At 40.7% G+C, this 25,909-nt stretch overlaps 1 protein-coding gene across 1 annotated transcript; it reads right to left on the bottom strand.

Moving 5' to 3' along the window:
* Positions 1-22,991: 22,991 nt before the first annotated feature.
* Positions 22,992-24,512, bottom strand: LOC139002029 (F-box only protein 31-like). The gene is made up of 2 exons (XM_070403484.1): positions 24,429-24,512; positions 22,992-24,356 (listed from the first exon to the last, which is right to left on the bottom strand). The coding sequence occupies exons 1-2, from the start codon at positions 24,510-24,512 to the stop codon at positions 22,992-22,994; spliced, it is 1,449 nt and encodes a 482-aa protein (XP_070259585.1).
* Between the last annotated feature and the right edge of the window lie 1,397 nt (positions 24,513-25,909).

Raw genomic sequence — 25,909 nt, 5'->3', positions numbered from 1 at the left:
GAACACTCAACCTTATCCTTACATCTCTTTTGAAGATCTTTTATGCATCTGTAAGGTCATATGTCTTAAACTGGTTTACTTTCCTCAATTCACCACCCCTGGTGTTCTTCCTCTCCATAAAGGGCAATTCCATGGACCCAGGTACTACACTGTCATTAATAGTGTATTTATAAGCATCTCACTCTCCTTAAGCTCCTATATTCAATCTGCCAAATTTTAATCAATAAGAAACCTCTAATCAGAAAGAGATTCCATCCAGTTTTTTTTTTTTTTTTATCTCTATCATTATTAGGTCTGTGTATTAGTAGTCAGGGTTCTCCATAGAGACAGAATCAATAGAATGTGTGTGTGTGTGTGTGTGTGTGTGTGTGTGTGTGTGTGATTGTGCTGAGAAATAGAGAAGACACACTTCTAATATTTGTTCTGATATAAGCTTTAGCAACTGAAATATAACCTTAAAGGGCACCTCAATACATATTTTCCCTGTCTATCTTAAAGTTAAATATTAAGCAAAAATAAATTATATTTACATATAGTTTCTCTACATTTATTAATTTATATAAATCAAGTAAGATATATTTTTACTAAGTTCTATCTCAATTCTTAGCAGGATGGGTTCAAAGTGTGTGGTGAATTTTATTAGGGCTCAGATTCTATCCAGGGAGAGAAAAGATGGCTTGTTGACTTATAGAGCAGTTACTTGCCAATGTTTATTTCAATTTGTCTTTAACAGTGTAGTTAATAAAAGCACAGTCTTAAAACATATATATTGTATTCTGCTTACATCCTAGGATTGGAAAGAGAAACAGTCTCTGCTGCAAACACAGCTATTTCCAAACTAGGCATTGTTTGCTCTTTTCCATGTTTACAAGTGCTTTGTTGGCAAATGTTGAACTTCTTATCATAAACATTCCTGAATAATGCAGTGGCAAGATTGCGTTTGCGCCGTTTATCTGTGTTGTTAAACTCTGAGTTGTTCTCCTCATTCATCACAGCCAGAAGCCAACTCTGTCTTCCCTTGCCTCGGAGCTTTCTATAAGGAAAGCAGTAGAAACTACTACTCATAGACATGTTTTCCCTTGTAAATACCCAAACTCTTTGAAAAGAGTAAACCATTGTCTCCCATGGGGATGTCGGGTAACAGAAGAAAATGCTTTCAAAAATAGTCAAGAAAAAACGAGAGATTAACTTCTGGTGTAGTTAGAGGATAAGACTCCTGATGTTCTGCAGTCAGGAGATATATTGCATAGTTATGTCTGGTTGCAGAGAGCTTTCCAAAGTCTCACGGAAGAACAGCTGAATGGCACACATAGGAAGGCTCCTAACTTTGTCAAAATATCACCATAGCAACAAGGGACAGAACCTTCCAAATTGATGAATGTGGAGTGAAAAAAGGGCCAGGATACTCCCAGTACAGGCATTAATTTATATTGTAAAGTTGGAGTTAAAATAGTGGAAGATGATTAAGTTTCAATCAATATATCGTAAATTAAACATCTCAAGAAAACTTAACCCCACAGATCATGACAAGGTAATCACAGGAGGTACTACTTTGATACCATTATGGAGATATGCCCAAATAACACTCTATTGTAATAGAGAGTATGCACATGTGTTTTGTTAGACAAGAAACATCCTGACCATACACAGGATATATATATCTGATCAAAATATATATATCTATCTCTACTGATCAAAATACTTGAAGTCACCTGACCTTAAATTCATGTGGCCCACAGATATCAGATATTACAAACTTAAGTTTGTCATTGGACATAAAAATTAAATTGGTCAAGTATGACCCACATATAACCTGCACATCCATTTATCTTACACTTTGGTTTTGGAAAACTTCTAAATCTTAAATTAATTGTATTATTTGGTATACCCCTTAAACCTCTTCAGACTTTGATTTATTTTTCAGTATGTGTATGCTTTTTCTACATATATTTGTTGGGACAGAGCTAGTTTTTGTGCAAGACTCACAGTGGGCATCCCATCAATATACACTAAAAGAATGAATGAATTATACTGGTTCTAAATTATTACTGTAAAATAATCAAACACTGTGGAAATGATTAAAGAATAATATGAAAACTCACTTTCCTCTTCCTTAGAGGAAAGCACTGTTGAGTAAGTGTTTGTCTTTCTAGTCCTTTCCATGCTTTTGCATAATTATGTGCATGTTTGTGTATACACACTTTTGCCTTAATGAGCTCACATAACATATGTTTCGGTAATTTCTGGTTGTGGGTTGAATTTTGTTCCCAAAGAGGAATTTTGAAGTCCTAACCACCAATACCCGTGACTATCACCTTATAAAGAAATAGAGTCTTTGAAGGTATAATCAAGTCATGAAGAGGTCAGCTGGGTGAGCCTTAACCCACTGTGAGTGGTGAAGACACACAGGTACAGAGCCCCACAGTGTGACGACAGAGGCAGAGACTGGAGCAATGCCACAGAAAGCTGAGGGTTGCTGGGCCCCCAGAAGCCAGGAAGACGAAAGGAGGATCCGCCCTGGGAGGGTTCAGAGTACCTGTGGCCCAGACAATATATTGATTTTGGACTTCCAGCCTTCAGAAATTTTGAGAAAACAAATTTCTGTTATTTTAAGCCACCTTGATTTGGTAATTTGTTAAGGCAATCCTGGGAAAGTAATATGCTTGCGTTTTCACTAGTAATACATTTTATACATCATTCTAGTTTCCATAGCAGTGTGTATAGTCCTTCCCTATTTCTTGTACAGTTACACTTACTGCTACACATTTTTAACAGTTGTCTTTTATTTTTACTTTTTTTGCTCAAAGCTAGTGAATAGCAGGCATTTTTAAGTTTCCTTTTTGCACATATTTCATGGTTTAAAGAAAGCATGTTTTGACTGTGGTGAATGTACTTGAACATAAAACATAGCAAACATGCATCCAAATTCCCAATATCCGTAAAAGAAAACATAGCCAAACATATTCTCCCAGACAGTCATTCCACTATATTGTGGTTGAAGTGCAACCCACAAGTCATAAGAGTAGCACTGAATGAATTTCCATAAACTGAACACAGCCGTGTCATCAGAACGCAGACCTAGAACAGGTAAGCTCTCGGCACTCCTGGACTCCTGGGAGAATTCTCTAGCTCCCTTTAGTCATTACCACCACTGGTTCCCAAATTGGGTTTTATCTGTTGTAAACAAAAATTGTTTGGGAATTATAATCTCATATCAACCTCAATATTTCTAAGAGTTCTAGCCACAAATCCACCAACGCTACCAGGGTTAATTCTCATGCTCACTTCCTGCTATTTGCCACCTCCTCCTCTGTGCTCCAGCCACACTGAGCCACTTCAATCCCAGAAACCCACTGTGCTTCCTCTTGTCTCAGAATCATTGCTCTTGTCATTCTTGGTTTCTTAAACATCCTCCCCTCCCTCCCAGCCCACCCCTATCCCGTTCTCTTCTTATTTACCTCACTAGATTGTACAGATCTTTAAGCATCTCTTTCTCCAGAACTCTTTTTATTCCTCCTCCAAGGCTATGTCAGGAGTTCTTGCAGAGCTGTGCTTTTCTTATATCAGTATTTAGCACTTACACTTTATGAAAAAGGCCTGAATCCTTCTGGTGACTGCTAACTTCTGCAAAAAGACCACCAGAATGACCTGTCTATCAAGCAAAGGCAAGGTTATTCGCATAAGGTTATTGCAATAAGAAGTAAGACTCTTTAGAATCTCACTTGTATTTCAAAAGGGGAAAGTCAGAGTAGATATTTCCTGGGTTTGGGAATCTGAGTGCAAGGAGTTGAAGGTGGATTTTTTTTTTTTAAGTCAGGGAACTGATTGGGACTAGAAAGTTTGTGATAAGAGAGTGTAACTTTGGTTACACAGAGAGGTGAGGATCCTGTCATGAGTCTTAAAGAGTAAATAGTTGTTTGATAACTGACCTTTTGCCCAGATAAGCAACCTAAAGTCCTGAGATGCAGACGTAGTTGCTTGGAAGGGTAATTTCTTCAGCAAATGCACTGGGTTTCAGGAATTTCTTGAAGCAAAGTCTAAAGGCATGTGTTACCATGTGGTTAGTGGCATCTAACTGGTCATGTTGACACAGGTCATCAGGTGGCCCGGTATTAAAGTACTTCCAGAAACAGCGCATCCCCTCCCATGGCTATGCTTGTGAATTGCACATCTGAGTCTCCCCCTGCCTCACATTATGCACTCATTGTTCCTTGCTGCTGGTGGAAACTGCTTTTTCCACAGCCATTTCCATTATTTTTCTCTCTCTTTGAGAGGTTTCAGGCTTCTTACTGTCACAATCAGTCAGTTTTCTCCCTCTCTTTTTCAGCACTGGAAGAAATAGAATTTGTGGTGAATACTAAGAGACCAAGGTCCAGGCTCAGATGAATAGGGCTGTGAAGAGTGGATTGAAGGGAGGTGCCTTGGAAGTCAGAGGTTAAGAGCAAGCATGAGAGGCAGACAGAGCCAACCAGAGCTAGGAAGAATATAGCAGCTGCGGGTCATCGCCTTCCAGGAGACACCAAAACCAGACAATGATCCAAAAGTGGGAGAGCAGCGTCCACTCAGTGGAGATAAGCAGACCTGGAAGTCCAGGGCAAGCCGGCTTCAGTGGAAAGCTTCCCTTACTTTTTCTACTATAAGTATCGTTCGAAGCTATAACACATTCTTGGTGCTTTTCCCTAGGAAGCCACGTGGCTACAGCACCACATCTGACACCTGCTAAGGACTTTCCATCTTCCCCAGAAGGCAACATTCCACTCTGCCCTAAATCCTTCACAACTAAAACTTTTAACACCCAGCTGGCTATGTTTCAAACAAGGAAGACTTTTGAGACCCATATAAGAAACTGGCAAGTCTAGTCTGCAGAGAGAATTAATAATATTAGGATTTGATTCATGCAGAAGAAAAATAAATTCAAAATCCATCATTCTTCTGTACATTTTATAGCATAGTTATTTTCCACAATGAATATGATCCACAAACCTTAAGCATTGAGTGATACTATGGAGTTGGACATGTATGCATTTGGACAAGTTTTATTAAAAATGCATATTAAGAGAAACCAAGATGGCGGCATAGGTAAACACCTGAAATTGCTACCTCGCACAACCACTTCAAAAATACAACTAAAAGACATAACGGACATCATCCAGAACCACAGGAAGGCTGGCTGAGTGGAAAGTCAACTAGAAGGAAAGAGAAAAGCACACTGAGACTCAGAGGAGCTGCGGAAGTAAAGTGCAGAAGTACGGAGGCGTGCGAGGAAAGGGCTGGCAACTGAGGACACGGTTGTCTTTTTCAATCGGGAGGGAGACACAAGCTCCCAAAGGCCCTGGACTCCAGTTCCTGGCAAGTCTCTGGGGACCCAGACTCATACAGGGAGAAACTGGACTGTCTGGCATTGGGCAGAACTCGAGGACGGCTTTCTCTCAGAGGTGCTTGCAGCGATTACCACGAGACACTGAGACCCGGGACCTCTTAGGGCAGGACTGAGGATCATCCATAGCTGTTTGCTCAGCCCTGTTGATTCCCTGAGACCCCACCCCACCCAAGCTGCTAGCAGAGGCTTTTGCATATTAATGACCTGGCCCTTTGCAATCTAAAATTACCTAACAAACTGCAGCTGGGTCAGAGAGATCCAGAACATCCAAAAGAAGGCCCAAGGCCCCACAGCAGCTTGCATTGCTTCACAGTTGGGCCTCATTTGGGCACCTCCAAATCCCAAACAAAGGAAAGGGAATCTGCAGATTTCTTCGTAGCTCCTGCTGGGTAGCCTCAGGTAGAGGCTAAATTAGCACCTCCTTAGAGATCCATGTGCCAGTGTACCCAGTAGTCAGAGTGGGACCATCCACATTACAACTCCTCAGATCCATAAGGGACACACTCAGGGGGCAGACTCAGTGAGCACCAAAGCCCCACTGAAGCAAGTCTTGCCCCAGCAGGGTGTCTCCAGCACAGAAGTTCTCCCACTGTAGACACAGCTGATTCTCACAGCCAATTGGCCTGGAGGTCAATTCCTCCCAGTGATAACTACAATAATCAAGGCTTAACTACAACAAGATTGTGCACACAACCCACAAAGGGGTGCACCAAGAGTGCCCACTTCAGGTAATTGGGAAGGCTGAGCCACTGGGCCCTATAGGACACTTAGCACAGAAAGCCACTCTATCAACACAAGGAAGCATAAAAAATGCGAAGACAAAGAAACAGGTCACAAATGACAGGAATGGAGAAAAGCAAACTACTGGATATAGAGTTCAAAACCACGGTTATAAGGTTTTTCAAGAATTTTCTAGAAACCGCCGATAAATTTAGTGAGACCCTCAATAAGTCTAGTGAGACCCTCGAGGATATAAAAAAGGACCAACTAGAAATTAAGCATACACTGACTGAAATAAAGAATATTATATAGAGATCCAACAGCAAACTAGAGGATCGCAAGAATCAAGTCAAAGATTTGAAGTACGAAGAAGTAAAAACAAACAAACAAAAAAACAAAAACAAAAAACAACCCGAAAAGAAAAAAGAAAAAAGAATCCAAAAATATGAAGATAGTGTAAGGAGCCTCTGGGACAACTTCAAGCTAACCACCATCTGAATTATGGGGGTGCCAGAAGAAGAGAGAGAGCAAGATATCGAATACCTATTTGAAGAAATAATGACAGAAAATTTCCCCTACCTGGTGAAAGAAATAGACTTACAAGTCCAGGAAGCACAGAGAACTCCAAACAAAAGGAATCCAAAGAGGACCACACCAAGACACATCATAATTAAAATGCCAAGAGCAAAAGACAAAGATAGAATCTTAAAAGCAGCAAGAGAAAAACAGTTAGTTACCTACAAGGGAGTACCCATACGACTGTCAACTGATTTCTCAACAGAAACTATGCAGGCCAGAAGGGAGTGGCAAGAAATATTCAAAGTGATGAATAGCAAGAACCAAGATTACTTTACCCAGCAAAGTTATCATTCAGAATTGAAGGTCAGATAAAGAGCTTCACAGATAAGAAAAAGCTAAAGGAGTTCATCACCACCAAACCAGTATTATATGAAATGCTGAAAGGAATTCTTTAAGAAGAGGAAGAAGAAGAAAAAGGTAAAGATAAAAATTATGAACAACAAATACATATCTATCAACAAGTGAATCTAAAATCAAGTGAATAAAAAATCTGATGAACAGAATAAACTGGTGAATATAATAGAATCAGGGGCATAGAAAGGGAGTGGACTGACTATTCTCAGAGGGGGAAGGGGTGTGGGGGTGCAGGAAGAGACTGGACAAAAATCGTACACCTATGGATGAGGACAGTGCAGGGGGGTAAGGGCAGAGGGTGGGGTGAGAACCGGGTTGAGGAAAGCTATGGGGGAAAAAAAGAGGAACAACTGTAATAATCTGAACAATAAAGATTTAAAAAAATGCCTATTAACCTGGATTAAAATTACATGGGCTATCCATCCGCTTGTTTCAAAGGGTGTATTGAATGCCAGCGGGGTTCAAAGAAAAAATTACCCTTTTGCCTCCCTGTTAAACTCCAATGTCGCATGCTTTGCGAGGTGCATGAGGGACTTGATCTGTCATTGGGGAATGGAGAACGGGCCACAGTTGGAAGTTAGAAACCTGACCTAAGGCCCCGGGTGGCTCAAAGTCAACTTAATTTGCACCTAAAACTAGAAATGCATGTTTTTCAAGGTGTGATTGTCAGTGCTCACAGATAGGTTTCTCTCTTATTGTCTATTTGCTTATAGCAGAAGAACACAGGAACACAATACAAAGCAGCCAAAATGCTGCATGAAGTCAACCGGCCTCATACAGCAGAAGGATGAAGCCAGACACTTGATGTAATTAGATAACTGTCTCAGGTAAAGAGATTTGTTTAAGCATTTATATCAATTACCTGAGTGTGTAGACATAATTCTATGCCAAAGAGCTCAGTCAACGCTAACGAGGCATTAATCTATTAATTCACACTAAGCGTTAAGAAAACCGAGTTTGACTCTAAGACCTGATATTTTGATTTGTTCAATGAGGTGGTAGCTGTTTTAATTTCCTCAGTGATATTATATTTGACTATATTGAACTGAAGGCTCTAAAAATTTCTGATCCAAGTAAATCACAGTTGTATTGCTTAAGAGTTGAAAGTTTAAAGCAAATTACATAGCAATACAATTTGAATTTCTATAAAAGCAGAAGTGTCATTTTCAATTCCTTATTTATGAAACTGATTCAAATGCATGAAATATTAGACGATTGGTCAGGAAAAATAGTTCAGACACTGTTTCCCCTAAATAGAATGTTTAAAACTGTATCACAAAATTTCGCAGACATTGGAAATGTCTCTGATATCTCAATTTTGAATTTTTAGGAATATAATATATTAGCAATCAAAAATATTTTCTCCAGTAAGACCCCCATAGTGTCAGCACATTTTTTTTGCCACAGCTACAACTAAACAGAATAGCTAACCTTAGAGAGATTTTTCTTTAATTCCCCAATTTTGGGGGGAGGATTTTGAAGAGGTACCCATGGCTTCATAATTGCATTTGTAATTAAACATTATTTTCTAAAATAATTGATAGCTTTAAGATATCTTTATCTTCCTGATTCTCCTAGTATATAGAGTACTCTTTTTGTTTCTTCTCTCCCCTTCCCTTTCTTCCTCATGGTAGCAATAATAGTAGAAGTCATAGCCCTGAGGTAAAAAGTAGAATTGCACTTTTGAAAGTCATCAGGTTTAGGGAGTCTATAGTACAAATGTAAATATGACTCCAGGTTCTCCTTAAATTAAGAGAAACCATGATGTAGACCAAATCCTCCCCCTGGTTTTTAAATTATAATTTGTATCAGTTGGTGGGGCCATGACAGAAAGGAGAAAACCTCAGCAGTGTTTAGAAAATGACAGGCAAAGAGGTCCTTGTTGGAGAAGGTCATAGAGAGGATGTGACCATTGGTCGGCCCATGAAAGAGCTAGACCCAGGGAATCAGAGGTGCCTCACCCCATGGCCTGTCCTCGGAATGTTTGTTCTACCCAGTGGGACCCCTGTTCAAGGATGCAGCTTTGAAAGCTTAATGAATGTGGTGGTGGGACCATCTGGACTGGACACATGACTGAACCCACAGTAAGGCCTCTCTATAAACTTGTGAGATTCTGGTGGTAGGTGAGATCTACTCTTCTTGCAGCGCCTAAGTCTAGCCCCACATGTAAGTTCCTGCTTAGGAAACCTGCCACCTACCAATCTGGAGTCACCTGCCTCTTTCTTGGTCTCTTCCTGCCCTCCATGTATAGGGGCCAGTTTCATACTTCACTCGGCATTCCCAGGCTTGTGAACCAACAGTCATTACTTTACCTAATGGCACCTCTAAACAAAGGAGCGCACCATATGTGTGATCCTAGGCAGCCCACTTGCATTTTGTGACTTTTAATGGCTGCAATTAACATAAAGTTTTCCAAAATGACTTCTGAACCTTTTTATTATTTTTTTTCCTTTTGAACCTCCTCAGAAGACAGCCTAAGGTGTGCAGGGGTTCAATCCTGACCTCTCACATGCTTTTTTTTCCTTTTTTCTTGTGTATATCTCTCATTGGTAGTACTTGGAACAACACGGTGCTGTCTGATTGATGGCACCAAAGGATCTTCAAAGGATCTTCAGTGTTAGGCTCTTCAGTGTTACTTCATCAACTACTTTTTCCCCCTTCAAAACTTCCAAACTAATTACAACATTGTCATTAACTTATGATTTAGGCAAAATGCAGTACTATGTAGAGTGCCACTGGGCAGTCAAGTCCTTTCAGCTTTGCTTAAGTATGCCTTCTGTTTGGGCTCCACAGTTTTTTCAGGACTAGCTGATTAATATTAATACACAACACATTCCTTTTAATTTAGCTAATTCATACATTCCATAAAATAAGGAAGAATAGCTGACTAATATTAATACACAACACATCCCTCTTAATTTAGTGAATTAATAAATTCCTTAAAATAAAGAGCCATGAACTAGTTCTTAATCCAAGACACAGGCTGTCATAAAATAACAGCCTTTTGTCTTAAACAAAATATGTAATTCACACCCACATCCACAATATGTGAGCCAATTCTCATCTGATGGAAACCCGATACTAGTATATTTGACAAACTCTACTGCTTTGTTTAACCCATCCTCATTTTTGCTATGCTACAAAAGTTTTAATATCAACCCATCCCCTTTGCCCGGCTAAGTGCAAACATTTATTTCCAAGACTAGTCCTTCAGTGTGTTGTGTTAGCATGAGTACAAACCTCTATGATTAAAATAAAAGTTGGACACACTGATATAAATTATTTCCAAAACACAAAAAGGGTTTGTAAAAGCCAGAGATAATCATTAGACTATAGAAATGATTTTACAAGAGAGATGCCTCTCTCCTCTGCTTCAAATGTCTTTTATGTGCATATATGTGAGCATGAAAATGACTTTTAAAGTTTATTGCAGGAAACGTCTATTCTTTCCAGTTCTGACTTTTTAATTCCTGATATTTTCATGTTTCCTTTTGCCTTTGTCCTGGCATTTAGCTCTCTGGAGCCATTAGTCAAAGTGATACTTAATAGCCCCAATAAGAAAGCAACGTCTTTCAGTAATGCACATGACTGCTTAACGATGCAAGATCATCTTAATTCCCTTTCCCGGTGTTTTATTTTCCTTGAGGGGGCAACAATTCTAAAGGCTTAACTCTGCCTCAGCTGGTGAAAGTTGAATGGCCCTGCCGAGGCCTGTGGCATGCTTTCTCTCCTCACTGGGTCCTAGGAATCAAGTCCCGGATGCTCTTTTGAGAGTGAAACATTTGAAGAACGTTAGTGGTTTGTGTCCAAAAATTTGTTGCTTGGAGAATTGAGTTAAACACAAGGGGACAGATAGGCTGCTATTTCCAAGACCTCTTAAAAGACATAAAATCACACCAAGTGATTTGTCATTGTACAGATTTCTCTCCTTAACACCATTTTCCCAAAGGTTGACCTACTAGTTCAATCAGGAAAGAGGAAGTATGGCTGATCACTTGGAACAGAAGCCCTGAGAGCATCAGAGTGCTGGATTCCAAGTCTATTACTAAACAATAAATAATGAGTACACTATAGGCATTAGTAGTCCCAGAGTTGCCTTTATATGAATATCCAAACTCCTTGGGCTCCAAGGCCTAGGTTATACTGTCAGCTCCTCTCCTCCCCACGAGGGCTTTTGCTTTCCAGATAATTCCCAAATTCCCCAGCAGTGCTTGCTTAAGTCCTTGAAATCATGTCACTGGTGCTGGACCAGGGATGCTCACATGCTCATTGAGGTCAGACTCTGAACACTCAGTCCCATCTGTTTCCCCCAGTGAAGTCAGGTGGCTCCAAATGCCTTACATCCTCACAGAACCATAGCATAGATAGGACAAGGGACCATGCCCAAAACTTTGCCTCAGCCTTCTGGTCCTTATGGGTCTCTGTTCAGGCCAGACTCCCCCACCCTCCTCCCAGCCACTGAAGGATTCTGTCGGGGCTGCAGGTGACCTCTGGGACAAGCGCTGCTGCAGCCAGTCTGATCTGGACACAAAGGAACTCTTCCTCTGTCGTTGCCTTTCTGCCCTAAATGTGAAACAGATTCAATCACTGAGATCAGGTGGAACTTTGGCAAATATTTTATAGAAGTGCTTCTGGATAAGATCTCTTTGATCCCAGAAGGCGAGGGGCATCTTTATAGGGTGCTTAATAGCATACAGTCCCCACCCATATTCCAGCTTTTGGTGCCAGTTTTCCAGAACATACCTATACATGGGAGAAATCAGGTGATCCTACCAAGCCCTAGCTGGCTTGGCTCAGTGGATAGAGCATCGGCCAGTAGACTTAAGGGTTCTGGGTTTGTCTCTGGTCAAGGGCACATAAATTGGTTGCAGGTCCCCTGGCCCTGGTTGGAGACATGCAGGAGGCAATCCCTATGTCTCTCCCATCAATGTTTATCTCTGTCTCTCCATCTCCCTTCCACTATCTCTAAAAATCAATGGAAAAATATCCTCAGGTGAGGATTAACAACAACAAAACATTTATCCTACCAAAACAACAACAACAACAACAACAAAAAGTCCTATAGTTCTGCCTCAGTCACATGAGAGTCGTTGAGCAGAGCTCTAATGTTCTCAGTCTGAAATAGTGCCTGCAGCTGTACTATGACCCCATTACTCGGACTGCACGTGGAGACTCCCCTTGAGCAATGTTCAGGGTGTTATTCTATGCCGTTGCTACTCATTGAGTGATTGCCCAGATTGGCCAGGCCCAGAAGGAACAGAGAACATGCATCTTGGCCCATCTTGGATATTACAGGTGTCTGTTACATTATTTGCAGGGCCATGTTCAAAATGAATAGGCAGGGCCCCTTGTTTAAAGAAAAGGGAAACATGTGCCACAAAAGCTACTACATTATAAAATGTTTTACTTTCTTCTGTGGTCTTTCTCTCAATCCATTCTGGAATCTTTTATCTGCTATTCAATGTCAGACTCCATTAGCATGGAGCTACTGATGGGGTCAGCATAGCCCCTCTGAGGTTCCTAGGAGCCTGACCCAGCCCTGTGATTCTGTGATACATAGGGCTGCTTGCAGGGTCTGCCCTCGTCACAGCTGCTGGTCTGGTTGCTACGGGGAAGACCCATCTCCCCTTCCCAAGGCCTGTCACCTGCCTTTCCAACTTATATCAAAGGGTGACCAACAAATGGTTTCAAGATCCACACTGGGACATAGTCCATACCTGGATCAGGAGTGCGTAAGAGAATTGCCCAACCCACCCAGGCTCTGGCTAAACACTCCCAGACCCAGGATAAGACAGGCTGCCCATGTCTGACCTAGACCCTCCCTCTGTGAGTCCAAGTCACGTCCCCCTCAGGGAGAGTTTGGAGGGGCTGTGGGAGGCAGCAGTTGGCTTGAGAAGGAGGGAGTCAGATGGCCTGGGATTCCAGGGACCCACGAATCAAAAAGCTTTCCTCAAGAAGCCGGGGAGAAAACAGGAGATGCCATCTAGGTGAGCCAAGCACATATTCCAAGATGAAATTATTTAGAATTTCCAGGCGGTGGCCACAGTCAAACTCCAAGCCAGAGATGATGTTAATGATATTAAAATCAAATGTAAATTTGAGGACCCAATATATGTTATCAGAATTGTATAAGAAAAAGTATTATGATACATAGTTTATTATCAGAACTATTGCATAGCTTAAAAATAAAACCTGAAGACAAAATAAGACAAAATACATTTATTTTTGTAATGTCAGTCTTATTGTTTCAGATAAAACCACCATGAAGGCTTTTGTTCCATTATTTATGTGACCTTTAAGTTACCATTTGATTGGTTTAACTTGAACTAACAGTTTGCTTGGACAACTTGTCATCAGCTGATGAAAACTTACCACACTGACTAAGCTCCCCACAAAGATTTCTTTTAAAAAGAAATCTGACGTGTTGTCACCCACTGCTTAAGTCCCCTCACCAGCTCATAAACGCTTTGTGAGTGAACTCTAAGCCCCAACAAAGTTCTGCATGGTCTGATCATTTTTTCTTTCCAAGACTTATCTTCAGCTTTATCACTTTGAACTTAACCCCAACCCAACTCAAAGCAATACCATAGCTCAACTTGAGTCCTTAGCCAAAAAAACTCTGCTCTATTTTTCTGAATAAACAATACCGAATAAGGAGTTGGCATTTAGCCACATAATTTCTTTTACTGGGAATACTTTCTCTCACCCAAGGTCCTTTATTTATCACCCTTCAAAATCATACCATTAGGCTTCACTTGCTCTGAGAAACTTATGGCACTGAGACAGCCATAATCCCTCCCTGTGTAACCAATAAAGACAGAGTGGTGCTCGGTCGTCAGAGCAATGCCTTCAGGCAGCACACACTCTGGTTGCTTTATTTATCACCTTGTATTGCACATATTTGTTTACATCTTGTCTTCCTATGAATCTGTATTTGGAGAAAAAGAATTGTCTATCTACACATGTGGTTGCCTACAATAATATTTATGAACCCATAAGAAAAATAAGACTATGTAATAAAAATCCTACTCTTTCCTCTAAATGGGTCGAATCTGGAGGTAAATAGAGGAACCCATGACCTTTTGATTAACAAAGCAGATTTTACAATTGTTTCCTTTCAATTGGTGTGAATAGCCAAGGATATACTAATTCTAGGTTAACAGTGACAGATTAATTCCCAAATCAGGACTGTAGCTATTATTAAGCTTTATAATGAAGCATATAAGATGCCCCAGGGAAGTGATGTTTTATTTAAATTCAGTTCTAAATGACTTCCATCTTAGCAGGAATCTAAGTTGGATAGATATTTAATCAAATATCATAAGAAAAAAGATAACTGTACATAGGCAACAAAGGATAGCCATAGATTGGGATAATGTACCAAGTAATGGATAATAATCTTGAAATCATTGCTAAAATTTAAATCCTAGATGCCTGGCCATTTTATAGATTAATAAGTGAGTGAAATTTCTGTATTGCTTCATGCAAAGCAATACAATGATTTGTTTTAGTAAAAATTCAAATTTGTGGTCAAACCATTTTTACATATTTTGGTCAGGGATATATTTTTTCCTCTCATGTACAGTTTAATCATTCATTTTATTCCCTCCATTTTACTTATAAATATTTTATATGTTTCTAATGGAAAAACATTAAGGACTTAAACATGAGAACAGAGTAAATGAAAGTAATTTCATCAACATTAAGATGAATATTTACATGTATATGTATACAAGTTAATAATCTACTCTACAAAATGCCAGATGGAGTATAATTTCTGCATCTGGGTAATAAATATGAATGTATATATGGAGACCCAAGTTACCTGAATCATAGTTTGGTGGGATCATAGGTGTCTGTGGCCCTGTTTCAAGATTTGTGGAAGGGCAAGAGTCAGCAGTTTTTATGCCTGTATCTAGCCTTGCTCACTCTAGAACTCTCTGGGACAGGTGTATCTGAATATGGACATGGGAGGCGGACTATGTGCAGTATTGAAGCTGCACAATAGCTCTGCAGTAGCATCCACTTAACAATGAAGGAGCTGATGCAACACTATTCAGAACCATAAGGATGAGTAATGGGTGTGATAATGACAAAGACCTGTAGACATTCCACATTAGTGGAATAGGCACTGCCATAAAGTAGGTGTGAGAACTTTTCACAGTTAGTAAGCTCTCAGTCATAGAAAAGAAATCCAGAAGGCTGAAAAACTACATGCCCCAACAATATTAAGAAACAGAGCATTAAAAAAATTAAGATGAGTCCAAGGTCAGCTACATTGTGTTGAAGGTTCAGTGATGGCTTAATGTTAAACTGCCAAAGCAAAATAGGCTATGCATTCATTCTAGGTGCCCACGATTTAACAACAAACTTGCTGTCTATTATAAACACCCACAAATTTAGGTAGAAACCAATAACTCTCTCTGAAGCAAACTTCCCTGCTAGGAAAGGAACCAGGGTCAATTTTATCCACTGGTCTTACCTAGTTCTTAGCACAATGCCAGCATATCTCAGGGGCTCAATAAATAATGGATTCCATTAACAATTCATAAGTGAATCAATGATGATGAATGAATGAATAAATGAATGAATGAATGCATCAATAAATTTGCAAGCATCACAGGGGATTATGAAGCCTTAGGCCACAATCTTTAAATCACAAGAGCAAAGAGATATTTCAACTTCACTTTGCAAGAATATGGACTTGAAGAATACTGAACATCTGGCTGTACAGATGTTTTTGAAGAATCAGATTTGGATTTCCAGTCCAAACATAAGCTGAGGGTTGTAATAGTGGGCTCCTGCAATGTATAAAGTGAATCTCAAGAGAATATGGTGGAGCATGTTTATCCAAAACATGAACTGTCCTGCATCCCAGGCCTTGCACTGAGACTAGAGGGGAGGCCTATCATGGTAAAAGTAAAAAACAGTCATTGTAGGTGACTGGCATGCTCAGGCTTCATGTCTGTAGTTCAACTATAATGAAGGAACACAAAAATCTGTAACTTGTGTATATTTTGCATATTTTTGATGTACAAATCTGAAGTGACAACCCTTTGAGTTGCTGAGCATCTGTAAGTCACTCATCCTAAAGTAAATCTAGTTCCCTTGGGAGTCAACATCTCAATAAGACTTTGGCTTCCCACTTCCACTTGCATTTCTGTTCAGTTGTCAATGGGTAGCATATGATCCTGAAGGAAGAATAACAGTAGAAGCAGTTATTTATTGAGGTCTTACTCTATGCCAATCACTGCTCTGGAGTATGAGGTTAGCTAGGTTAAGCTGAGCTATTGTTATAAAAGGAATGCAAATATTCGGTTTCTTAAATACTGAGAATTGTATCTCTTTAATGTACCACAAGAGTTTCACCGTCACATTAGTCATTGCTTTTCAAATAGAAATTTAAACTGTGCTTCTGTGTACACAGTTCAGGTGCTTTGTTTGTGCTGATTTCTCTGCCTGGAAACACTTTCTTCATCATCTCTGTGCCTCCATGAGTTTCTTGCCTAGGGTGGGGCATTATGGGAATGGAGTGAAGAAATAGGAACACAATTTTTTTCTTTTTTAAATCCAAATTTGAGGTTAAATCCAATGAAAGAGGTAAAGAAAAAAGTAAAAAAATATATGACTGCAATTTCTGAAAATTATGTTAATAAAACTGCCAAAAACTAAGTAAGAACGAGGAGCCTTTTCATATATATTAGTCATTTAGTAAATGAAAAAAAAAGCATATGAATGAACAAAAAAATGAATGGACAATTGGGGAGGATAGACTGATTTGTGTCAAAGATACAATAACTTTAGTTGGATGAGTGTTAGAATTGTTACGGAAATTCAAGGGAAATATTGTCCTATTAGCAGATTTTAAGTATAAAATCACATATTTTTTTTCTGAACATTAAAACGTCCCACTTACAATATATTATTTGAGTATTAACAGAACTTTCCTAATTTACTTCACTGAAACTGGAATCTACACCTTAAATAATCTGGTTTTTATTTTTACAATTTCCAATGAGTTCATTTAGAGTAAAGCCTATTTTGTCCCTAATTAATAAGCTGTGGTGGAAACTTTAGAAGTCTATATTTGATAGCCTCTTAATGGCTGCATAGTGTTCCAGAACAAAACATGATTGGAGCAGCACACAATGAGATTAGAAACCTATAGAGGCATTTCTAAACCACAAAGTAGCCAGAGAAAGAATAAAGTAGAGAGGGGGAAAGCATACTCACTGTCTTCTCCTTCTGTATGTGTAATGGCAAAAGTTATTTCCCACAACTCCTTGTTGCCCGTTCAAGAAGCAATCAAAAAGTAACGTCAGGCTCTGGGGAACTCGGGGAACCTAAAGTGTCACTTAATTCAACAATTTACTGTTTTCATTGCTTTAACACTGTCTTCTTTTCCATCAGTTACTGCACTGGGGGATGCATGAGTTCCAAAGGATCATGGCATTGGAATCGTTGTTCTGCAATTTGTCAGGAAGTTTGAGAATCACTCTTAGCAACTGCTAAACAGATCCTGAAAATCAGCAACATATTTTAGTATTGCATTTAGGATTCAGAACCATTACATTTAGGTAAAGCACTCATTCCATAAGTTCAGTAGGCCCTTGATTAGAAAAAGATATTTATATTGAAAATGAATTTGAAACCCAAAGCTGAAAGAATGTTATGTGAGTCATGAGGTTTTAAGTCAAATGTTATGCCCCTTCCTGCCTCCCCAAGGGAGAAACAAATGTGTTTCTATAGTTACAAAACAACTGGTTGAAAAAAACACACACGAATACTTTATTTTCTTTGAAGATACTCATTTTAACTAAATTTTAGTCCTCCAGCTCTTTCAGCATTGCATAGGCAAATAGCGTATAAAAGCAGGGAGGGGAAAATGAGAATGATGGTATAGGCATATTAGACAAAGTAATGAATTAATGAAGTAGAAGAAAACACACAAACAAAAAAACAAAAAGAAGTTAAGAGTGCCTGAGAAAGGAAGAGAGCCAGAGGTGAAGGAAAAGGAGAGACATGAAATTAGGGCTACTAATAATCAGTCAAGAGGGGCCCTATCTCTAGTGCATTTATAATATATACTCACACGTTCAATATGGTGAAATATTAACTGATATTGACAACCTTGAACCACTGGGTGGAAAGTTCCTCTGTCAAATAGAATGATTCAAGGCAGGATCAAAGTCAAGCTGGATAAGAAGGAGGAGGTGGAAAAAGTTGAAAAGAAGATCTTAGGTAAATATAACAAGTAGCATCTACTCTGCCTGCAAAATGAGGATGGATGAAGATTAATAGTCCGCAGATATTCTGCCCATGCTTTTCAGGAGACGGTTTTGCTTTATTTATCTTGGCTGCCACAAAGAAGTGAGGCTCAGACACACACAGACATAGGAAGCATCTGCTTTCAGAAATAAATCTGTCCCCACATTAGAGAAGCATGTCATCTACATATATTTGATGGACCAAAATTGCAAGGTAATTATGTAGCTTGATGTTAATTTGTACCTTTTATATGACACTGATTGTAGTTTTGTGCTTTTTTTGATTCTTTTGGGCAAAATCTCTTCTCAGTTCAACACAATCTCAGATACAGATATTTACACATTGCAGATGTGTGATATGAGGTTTTGTGACCATGAAAGTCATAAAAAGGGCATCCTTAGCAGATTCTAAAATGAGTATTCTGCTAAAGTGGGAAATTAGTTAAAAATGGATAATATCCTAAGTCTATCAAATGATTATCACTCAGACCCTCCAGAATATAGATGATTGGAAAAGCAGACAAGGCCCAAAACTATGTAGGAAAAAGCACCACTTGCAAAAAGCTGATTCCAGGATTATCTTAGTCTAAATAAGAATAAAAATATACCAGAAAAAAATAATGAATTTGGAGAGTTTCATAATACAGGCATATCAACCACCAAATCGTTTTTGTTTATTATTTTAAGCCTCATTTTAGGTACAATCCTGAAAAAATTCAGTTATAAAAATAAATCATGTGCATATTGCATATATGAATTAAATGTATTTTGTTTAATCCTTTAAAATATGTCAAATAGAAATTATTATCTTTAATATTTTTGAGGTAAGAAAATTGAAATTGATGAAGAGTTATCTAAAATGTTTAGCAAAGAGTGGAGGAGTTGTAATTCAACCCAAGTTTTTCTAAGTACATACATTGATTATGTTGAACATAACAAAGTTGAGTGCCTACCATGGGCAAAGTACAACAGTGTGCATCGATTTCAGCAAGCAATTAACTAAAGTTATTTAATTGTAAGTTTGATAAATACCACAAAAAAAGACAAGAACAAATTAAATGTATTTTATTAAGGATTAAGGTTCAGAAAGGCTTCCTCGAGAAAGTACTTAAGTAGAAATCATATGACCAGTTACTTAATAGAAGGATGAGTGCCTGTTGAAGCAGAAGAGAGAGTATAGAGGCAGACCTTGAAACAGACATGAATGTGGCATATGTGTAGAATGAAAGACAGCTCATGTGAGAGTAACAAAGAAAGAAGTAATGATCACTGCCAGCTAAGGCAGGAGATGTGGGCAGAGCCAAATAATGTTTTCTCTTATACTAAGAGCAGTGGACAGCCAATGAAAGGCTGTCCTCAAGGTAGTGACAAAGTAATAAGATCAGATTTGGGTACAAAACAAAGAATGAACTGCAGTAGAATGAAAATGGATAGGGAAAAACCAAGATGGTGGCATAGGTAAACACCTGAAATTGCTGCCTCCCACAACAACTTCAAAAATACAACGAAAAGACAAAATGGACATCATCCAGAACTACGGGAAGGCTGGCTGAGTGGAAATTCTACAACTAGAAGGAAAGAGAAAAGCACACTGAGACTCAGAGGAGCTGCGGAAGTGAAGTGCAGAGGTACGGAGGCAAGAGTGCACGCAAGGAAAGGGGCTGGCACCCGAGGACGCGGCTGTCTTTTTGAATCGGGAGGGAGTCACAAGCTCCCGACTGCTCTGAACTCCAGTTCCGGGAAGTCTCTGGGGACCCAGGACTCATACGGGGAGAAACTGGACTGTCTGGCAGCAGGCAGAGCTCGGAACTTGAGGGCGGCTTTCCCTCAGAGGTGCTTGCAGCAATTACCGGGACACTGAGACACTGGGCCCCTTAGGGCAGGGCTGAGGATCAGCCATAGCTGCTTGCTCCGCCCTTTGATTCCCTGAGATCCTGCCCCACCCAGGCTGCAGCAGAGGCTTTTGCATATGAATGCCTTGGCCCTTTGCAATCTGAAAATTACCTAACAAATTGCAGCTGGGCCAGACAGACCCAGAACTTCCAAGAGAAGGCCAAAGGCCCCACAAAAGCTTGCATTGATTCACAGCTGGGCCTCATCTGGGCACCTCCAAACCCCCAAAAAAGGAAAGGGAATCTGCAGATCTCTCCATAGCTCCTGCTGGATAGCCTCAGGCAGAGGTTAAATTAGCACATCCTTAGATCCAAGAGCCAGTGTACCCAGCAGTCAGAGTGGGACCATCCAGAATACAACTCCACAGATCCATAAGGAACACATTCAGTGAGCACCAAAGCCCCACTGAAGCAAGTCTTGCCCCAGAACTTCTTCAGCACAGAAGTTCTCCCACTGTAGACACAGCTGATTCTCACAGACAATTGGCCTGGAGGTCAACTCCTCCCAGTGATAACTACAACAATCAAGGCTTAACTACAACAAGACTGTGCACAAAGCCCACAAAGGAGTGCACCAAGAGTGTCCACCTCAGGTAATTGGGGATGCTGAGCCACTGGGCCCTATAGGACACCTAGCACACAAAGCCACTCTACCAACACAGGGAAGCATAAAAAACGTGGAGACAAAGAAACAGGTCACAAATGACAGAAATGGAGGAAAGCAAATGACTGGATATAGAGTTCAAAACCACGGTTATAAGGTTTTTCAAGAATTTTATGGAAACTGCCAATAAATTTAGTGAGAACCTGGAGGATATGAAAAAAGACCAACTAGAAATTAAGCATACACTGACTGAAATAAAGAATAATATACAGAGATCCAACAGCAGACAAGAGGATCCCAAGAATCAAGTCAAAGATTTGAAATACGAAGAAACAAAAAATACCCAACCAGAAAAGCAAAAAGCAAAAAGAATCCAAAAATATGAAGATAGTGTAAGGAGCCTCTGGGACAACTTCAAGCATACCAACATCCAAATTATAGGGGTGCCAGAAGAAGAGAGAGAGCAAGATATTGAAAACGTATTTGAAGAAATAATGACAGAAAACTTCCCCTACCTGGCGAAAGAAATAGACTTACAAGTCCAAGAAGCGCAGAGACCCCCAAACAAAAGAAATCCAAAGAGGACCACAACAAGACACAACATAATTAAAATGCCAAGAGCAAAAGACAAAGACAGAATCTTAAAAGCAGCAAGAGAAAAAAAGTCAGTTACCTACAAGGGAGTACCCATATGACTGTCAGCTGATTTCTCAACAGAAACTTTACAGGCCAGAAGAGAGTGGCAAGAAATATTCAAAGTGATGAATAGCAAGAACCTACAACCAAGATTACTTTATCCAGCAAAGCTATCATTCAGAATTGAAGGTCAGATAAAGAGCTTCACAGATAAGAAAAAGCTAAAGGAGTTCATTACCACCAAACCAGCATTATATGAAATGCTGAAAGGTATTCTTTAAGAAGAGGAAGAAGAAAAAGGTAAAGATAAAAATTATGAACAGCAAATACATATCTATCAACAAGTGAATCTAAAAATCAAGTGAATAAAAAATCTGATGAACAGAGTAATCTGGTGAATATAATAGAACCAGGGGCATGGAAAGGGAGTGGACTGACAATTCTTGGGGGGAAAGGGGTGTGGGGGTGCAGGAAGAGACTGGACAAAAATCGTACACCTATGGATGAGGACAGTGGGAGGGGTAAGGGCAGAGGGTGGGGTGGGAACTGGGTGGAGGGAACCTATGGGGGGAAAAAAAGAATTACAACTGTAATAATCTGAACAATAAAAATTTATTTAAAAAAATATAAAAAAATAAAAAGATAGAAAGAAAATGGATAGAGACTCAATCAAAAAATTGCAGATGATCTAAACAGACACCTCATCAAAGATTATTGACGACTCATAGCATGTGAAAATATGTTCCATATTGTAAGTCATTAGGAAATTGCAAATTAAAACTACAATGAGGTGCTAGTAACCACCTATTAGAATGGCCAAAATCCAAAACACTGGCAACACTAAATGTTAGCCAGGATGTGCAGAAACAGGAATTCTCATTTCTTGCTGGTGGGAATGCAAAATGACACAGCCGCTTTGCAAGATAGTTTGGCAATTTCTTACAAAGCTAAGCATATCCTTCCCATAATATTCAGTAACCACACTCCTTAGTATTTACTCCAGGAAATTGAAAACTTATGTGTGCAAAAATGCTTGCATATAGAAGTTTACAGCAGTCTTATATATAATCCTCCAAACCTGAAAACAACAAAGATGTCCCTCAGTAGGTGAATGGATAAATACACTGTGAATAAAATATTATTCAATGCCCAAAAGAAATGAGCTATCAAGCCTTGGTAAGACATGGAGGAACCTTAAGAGCATATGGATTTGATACATTGTTTACTGCTCATGTGCTCCAACATCTGAGTAGAGTTGTGACAGAGACTGTTTGGTTTGGGAAGCCAAACTATTTAGTATCTGACTCCTTAGAGGAAATTTTACTGACCAAAATATGGGTTCTGAACTCAATTTACCTGTGTTTTTTTAAAATATATTTTTATTGATTTTTTTACAGAGAGGAAGGGAGAGGGATAGAGAGTTAGAAACATGGATCACCTGCCTCCTGCACACCCCCCACTGGGGATGTGCCCGCAAACAAGGTACATGCCCCTGACTGGAATCAAACCTGGGACCCTTCAGTCCGAAGGCTGACGCTCTATCCACTGAGCCAAACCGGTTAGGGCATGGCCTTAATGTTCTTGAGCATCTCCAGGAAGGCCTGCGGGGATGGTGCCTCCACATTCTGGAAGGTCTCCTGGACTCTGTTGTACAGGAAGAAGTATTTCACCTCCAGCCAGATGAACCCGAAGTGGTTCTCATCGAACAGGATGAAGACTGCAGGGAAGCGCCTGGGGTAGGCTGAGCCATGTAAGGTAACAATGTGCACGCCATAGAAACACATCCTGCAGGTTCGGGGGTAGTTCTGGTCTCTTGAGCGCACGCCCACAGGCAAAACAAACGGAACAGGCTGCTCCTCCGCAGCTGCAGCCCCGGACTCCCCGACGCTGCCCTGGGCAGGGCTCTGCCAGCCATGGCCCTCGCTTTCCTCAGTCCGGTCTTCTTGCTGCTGCTGCTGCTGCTGCTCCCAGATCACCTGCTCGTCCATCTCCTGGACCACGCGGGAGAGCTCGTTGAAGTTGCGGAAGATCTCGCCATCTCGCAGCTGGATGCGGCGCATGAGGTGGATCTCTAACGTCTTCTTGGAGAGTCCCGTGATCTTGGTGACCCTGGCATACTTCCCATGGAAGCTGAGCATGGCAATCTTTAGGCCGAAGTCATCGTAGTAGTCTTGGAAGAGGCCTGGCCTGATGAGGTCATCCGGGTGGCTGGGCGGGAGATAGAGGCGGCGGTAAGTCAGGCAGTCATACCACTCTCTGTCCTCCAGCACTAGCCCCCCTTCTTCCCTAAGCTGCATTGGTAAATCCGTTCTGTGGTCTGTCTTCTTGCACTGGGTGGTGAACCTGTCCTTCTGAATCTGCATGTGGCTGTCATGGGGGCTGCTGTTGGGGCCTTCCATGCACTCCACCGTGGCTGATCTCCTCTCCGTCAGGCGAATTCTGAAAGAGGGCTTGAAATGTATGGGGCCACCCACATGGGTGTGAAGGGAAGGCCTGTATGTCCAACCAGTAATGCATAAGCCGTCCACCACGACATTCACTAGTGTTCTATAGTGCTCAGTATCTAGCTGCCACAATCCCAAAATGTTTCTGTATGGGAACAACCTCCCATAGACTTCTCGATAAGACATACCTATTGTCTCCAGGTTCTGCAAGTTTTCACAAACGCCAAACTCCTCCTGGCAGCGCCTTCTCCAGATGCTGTCGATGTGCAGGATGTGGTGGAATTTGGTGCAGGCCTGGGCCAAGCTGGGCAGGTCGGTGCCGGGGAGTGAGGCGAAGATCACCACCAGAATCTCCACCGGCAGGTCCTGCAGTGAGCAGTGCGGGGCCCTCGGGGCCGGCATGGGGCTCAAGGTTCCTCCACTGTCCGCACAACACCGCGCTGCCGCGTCCGCCTCCACGTGCTTTTCTGCAGGGGCCGGCTTGCCATCCAGCGCTGCCTTTTCAGCTGGGCGCTGGCGCTTCTGAGGACACCACTTGCCCTCGGGCGCTGCCATCTCAGCTGTGTGCTGGCGCTTCTGAGGACACCCACATCCCCGAGAAGAGCCCACACCGCAGAGGCAAGCGCACTCCTCCATGCCTCCACAGGTAACAGCCACCACAGTGTGGGCCGCTCCGCCTCAGCCAGGCTTTCAGCTGGCTCCTCCCGGCCACGCCCCTCAGGGAGGAGCCAATTGTAAGACTTTTTTTTTTTTTTAAATCTTTTTATTGTTGTATTGCTTAAAGTATTACAAAGAGGATTACATATGTCTCCTTTTTTTCCCCCCGCCCTTGACAATCTCCTGGCCTCCCCTAACCCCCAGTGTCTTATGTCCATTGGTTATGCTTATATGCATGCATACAAGTCCTTCGGTTGATCTCTTACCCCCACCCCTCCTGCCTCCAAACCCTCCCCGGCCTTCCCACTGTAGTTTGACAGTTTGTTCGAGGCAGCTCTGCTTCAGTATCTATTTTTGTTCATAAGTTTATAATGGTCTTTATTATCCATAAATGAGTGAGATCATGTGGTATTTTTCCTTCATTGACTGGCTTATTTCACTTAGCATAATGCTCTCCAGTTCCATCCATGCTGTTGCAAATGGTAAGAGTTCCTTCTTTTTTACAGCAGCATAGTATTACATCATGTAGATGTACCTCAGTTTTTTAATCCGTTCATCTACTGATGGGCACTTAGGCTGTTTCCAGATCTTAGCTATGGTGAATTGTGCTGCTATGAACATAGGGGTGCATATATCCTTTCTGATTGGTGTTTCAGGTTTCTTGGGATATATTCCTAGAAGTGGGATCACAGGGTCAAATGGGAGTTCCATTTTTAGTTTTTTGAGGAAACTCCATACTGTCTTCCATAGTGGCTGCACCAGTCTGCATTCCCACCAGCAGTGCACGAGTGTTCTTTTTTCTCCACATCCTCTCCAGCACTTGTCGTTTGCTGATTTGTTGATGATAGCCATTCTGACAGGTGTGAGATGGTACCTCATTGTTGTTTTGATTTGCATCTCTTGGATGATTAGTGACTTTGAGCATGTTTCCATATGTCTCTTGGCTTTCTGAATGTCCTCTTTTGAAAGGTATCTATTTAGGTCCTTTGCCCATTTTTTGATTGAATTGTTTATCTTCCATTTGTTAAGTTGTATGAGCTCCCTATAAATGTTGGAGATTAAACCCTTATCGGTGATAACATTGGCAAATATGTTTTCCCATGCAGTGGGCTTTCTTGTTGTTTTCTTGATGGTTTCTTTTGCTGTGCAGAAGCTTTTTATTTTGATGTAGTCCCATTTGTTTATTTTTTCTTTAGTTTCCAATGCCCTAGGAGCTGTATCAGTGAAAAAATTGCTTCGGCATATGTCTGAGATTTTGTTGCCTTTGGATTCTTCTAGTATTTTTATGGTTTCCTGTCATATATTTAAGTCCTTTATCCATTTTGAGTTTATTTTTGTGTATGGTGTAAGTTGGTGGTCTAGTTTCATTTTCTTGC

This window comes from Myotis yumanensis, unplaced genomic scaffold (genome assembly GCF_028538775.1).
Source record: "Myotis yumanensis isolate MYYU_CA2020_CCGP unplaced genomic scaffold, mMyoYum1.0.hap1 SCAF_1, whole genome shotgun sequence".
NCBI lineage: Eukaryota > Metazoa > Chordata > Mammalia > Chiroptera > Vespertilionidae > Myotis > Myotis yumanensis.
The sequence above is the reverse complement of the archived record's forward strand: the minus strand, read 5'-3'. Positions and strand labels throughout refer to the sequence as shown.

Coding starts and splice junctions, on each gene's coding strand:
- LOC139002029 (XM_070403484.1), bottom strand. CDS start 24,512: ATGGAGGAGTGCGCTTGCCTCTGCGGTGTGGGCTCTTCTCGGGGATGT. Junction 24,357..24,428: donor GCCAGCACACAGCTGAGATG/GCAGCGCCCGAG, acceptor CTGGATGGCAAG/CCGGCCCCTGCAGAAAAGCA.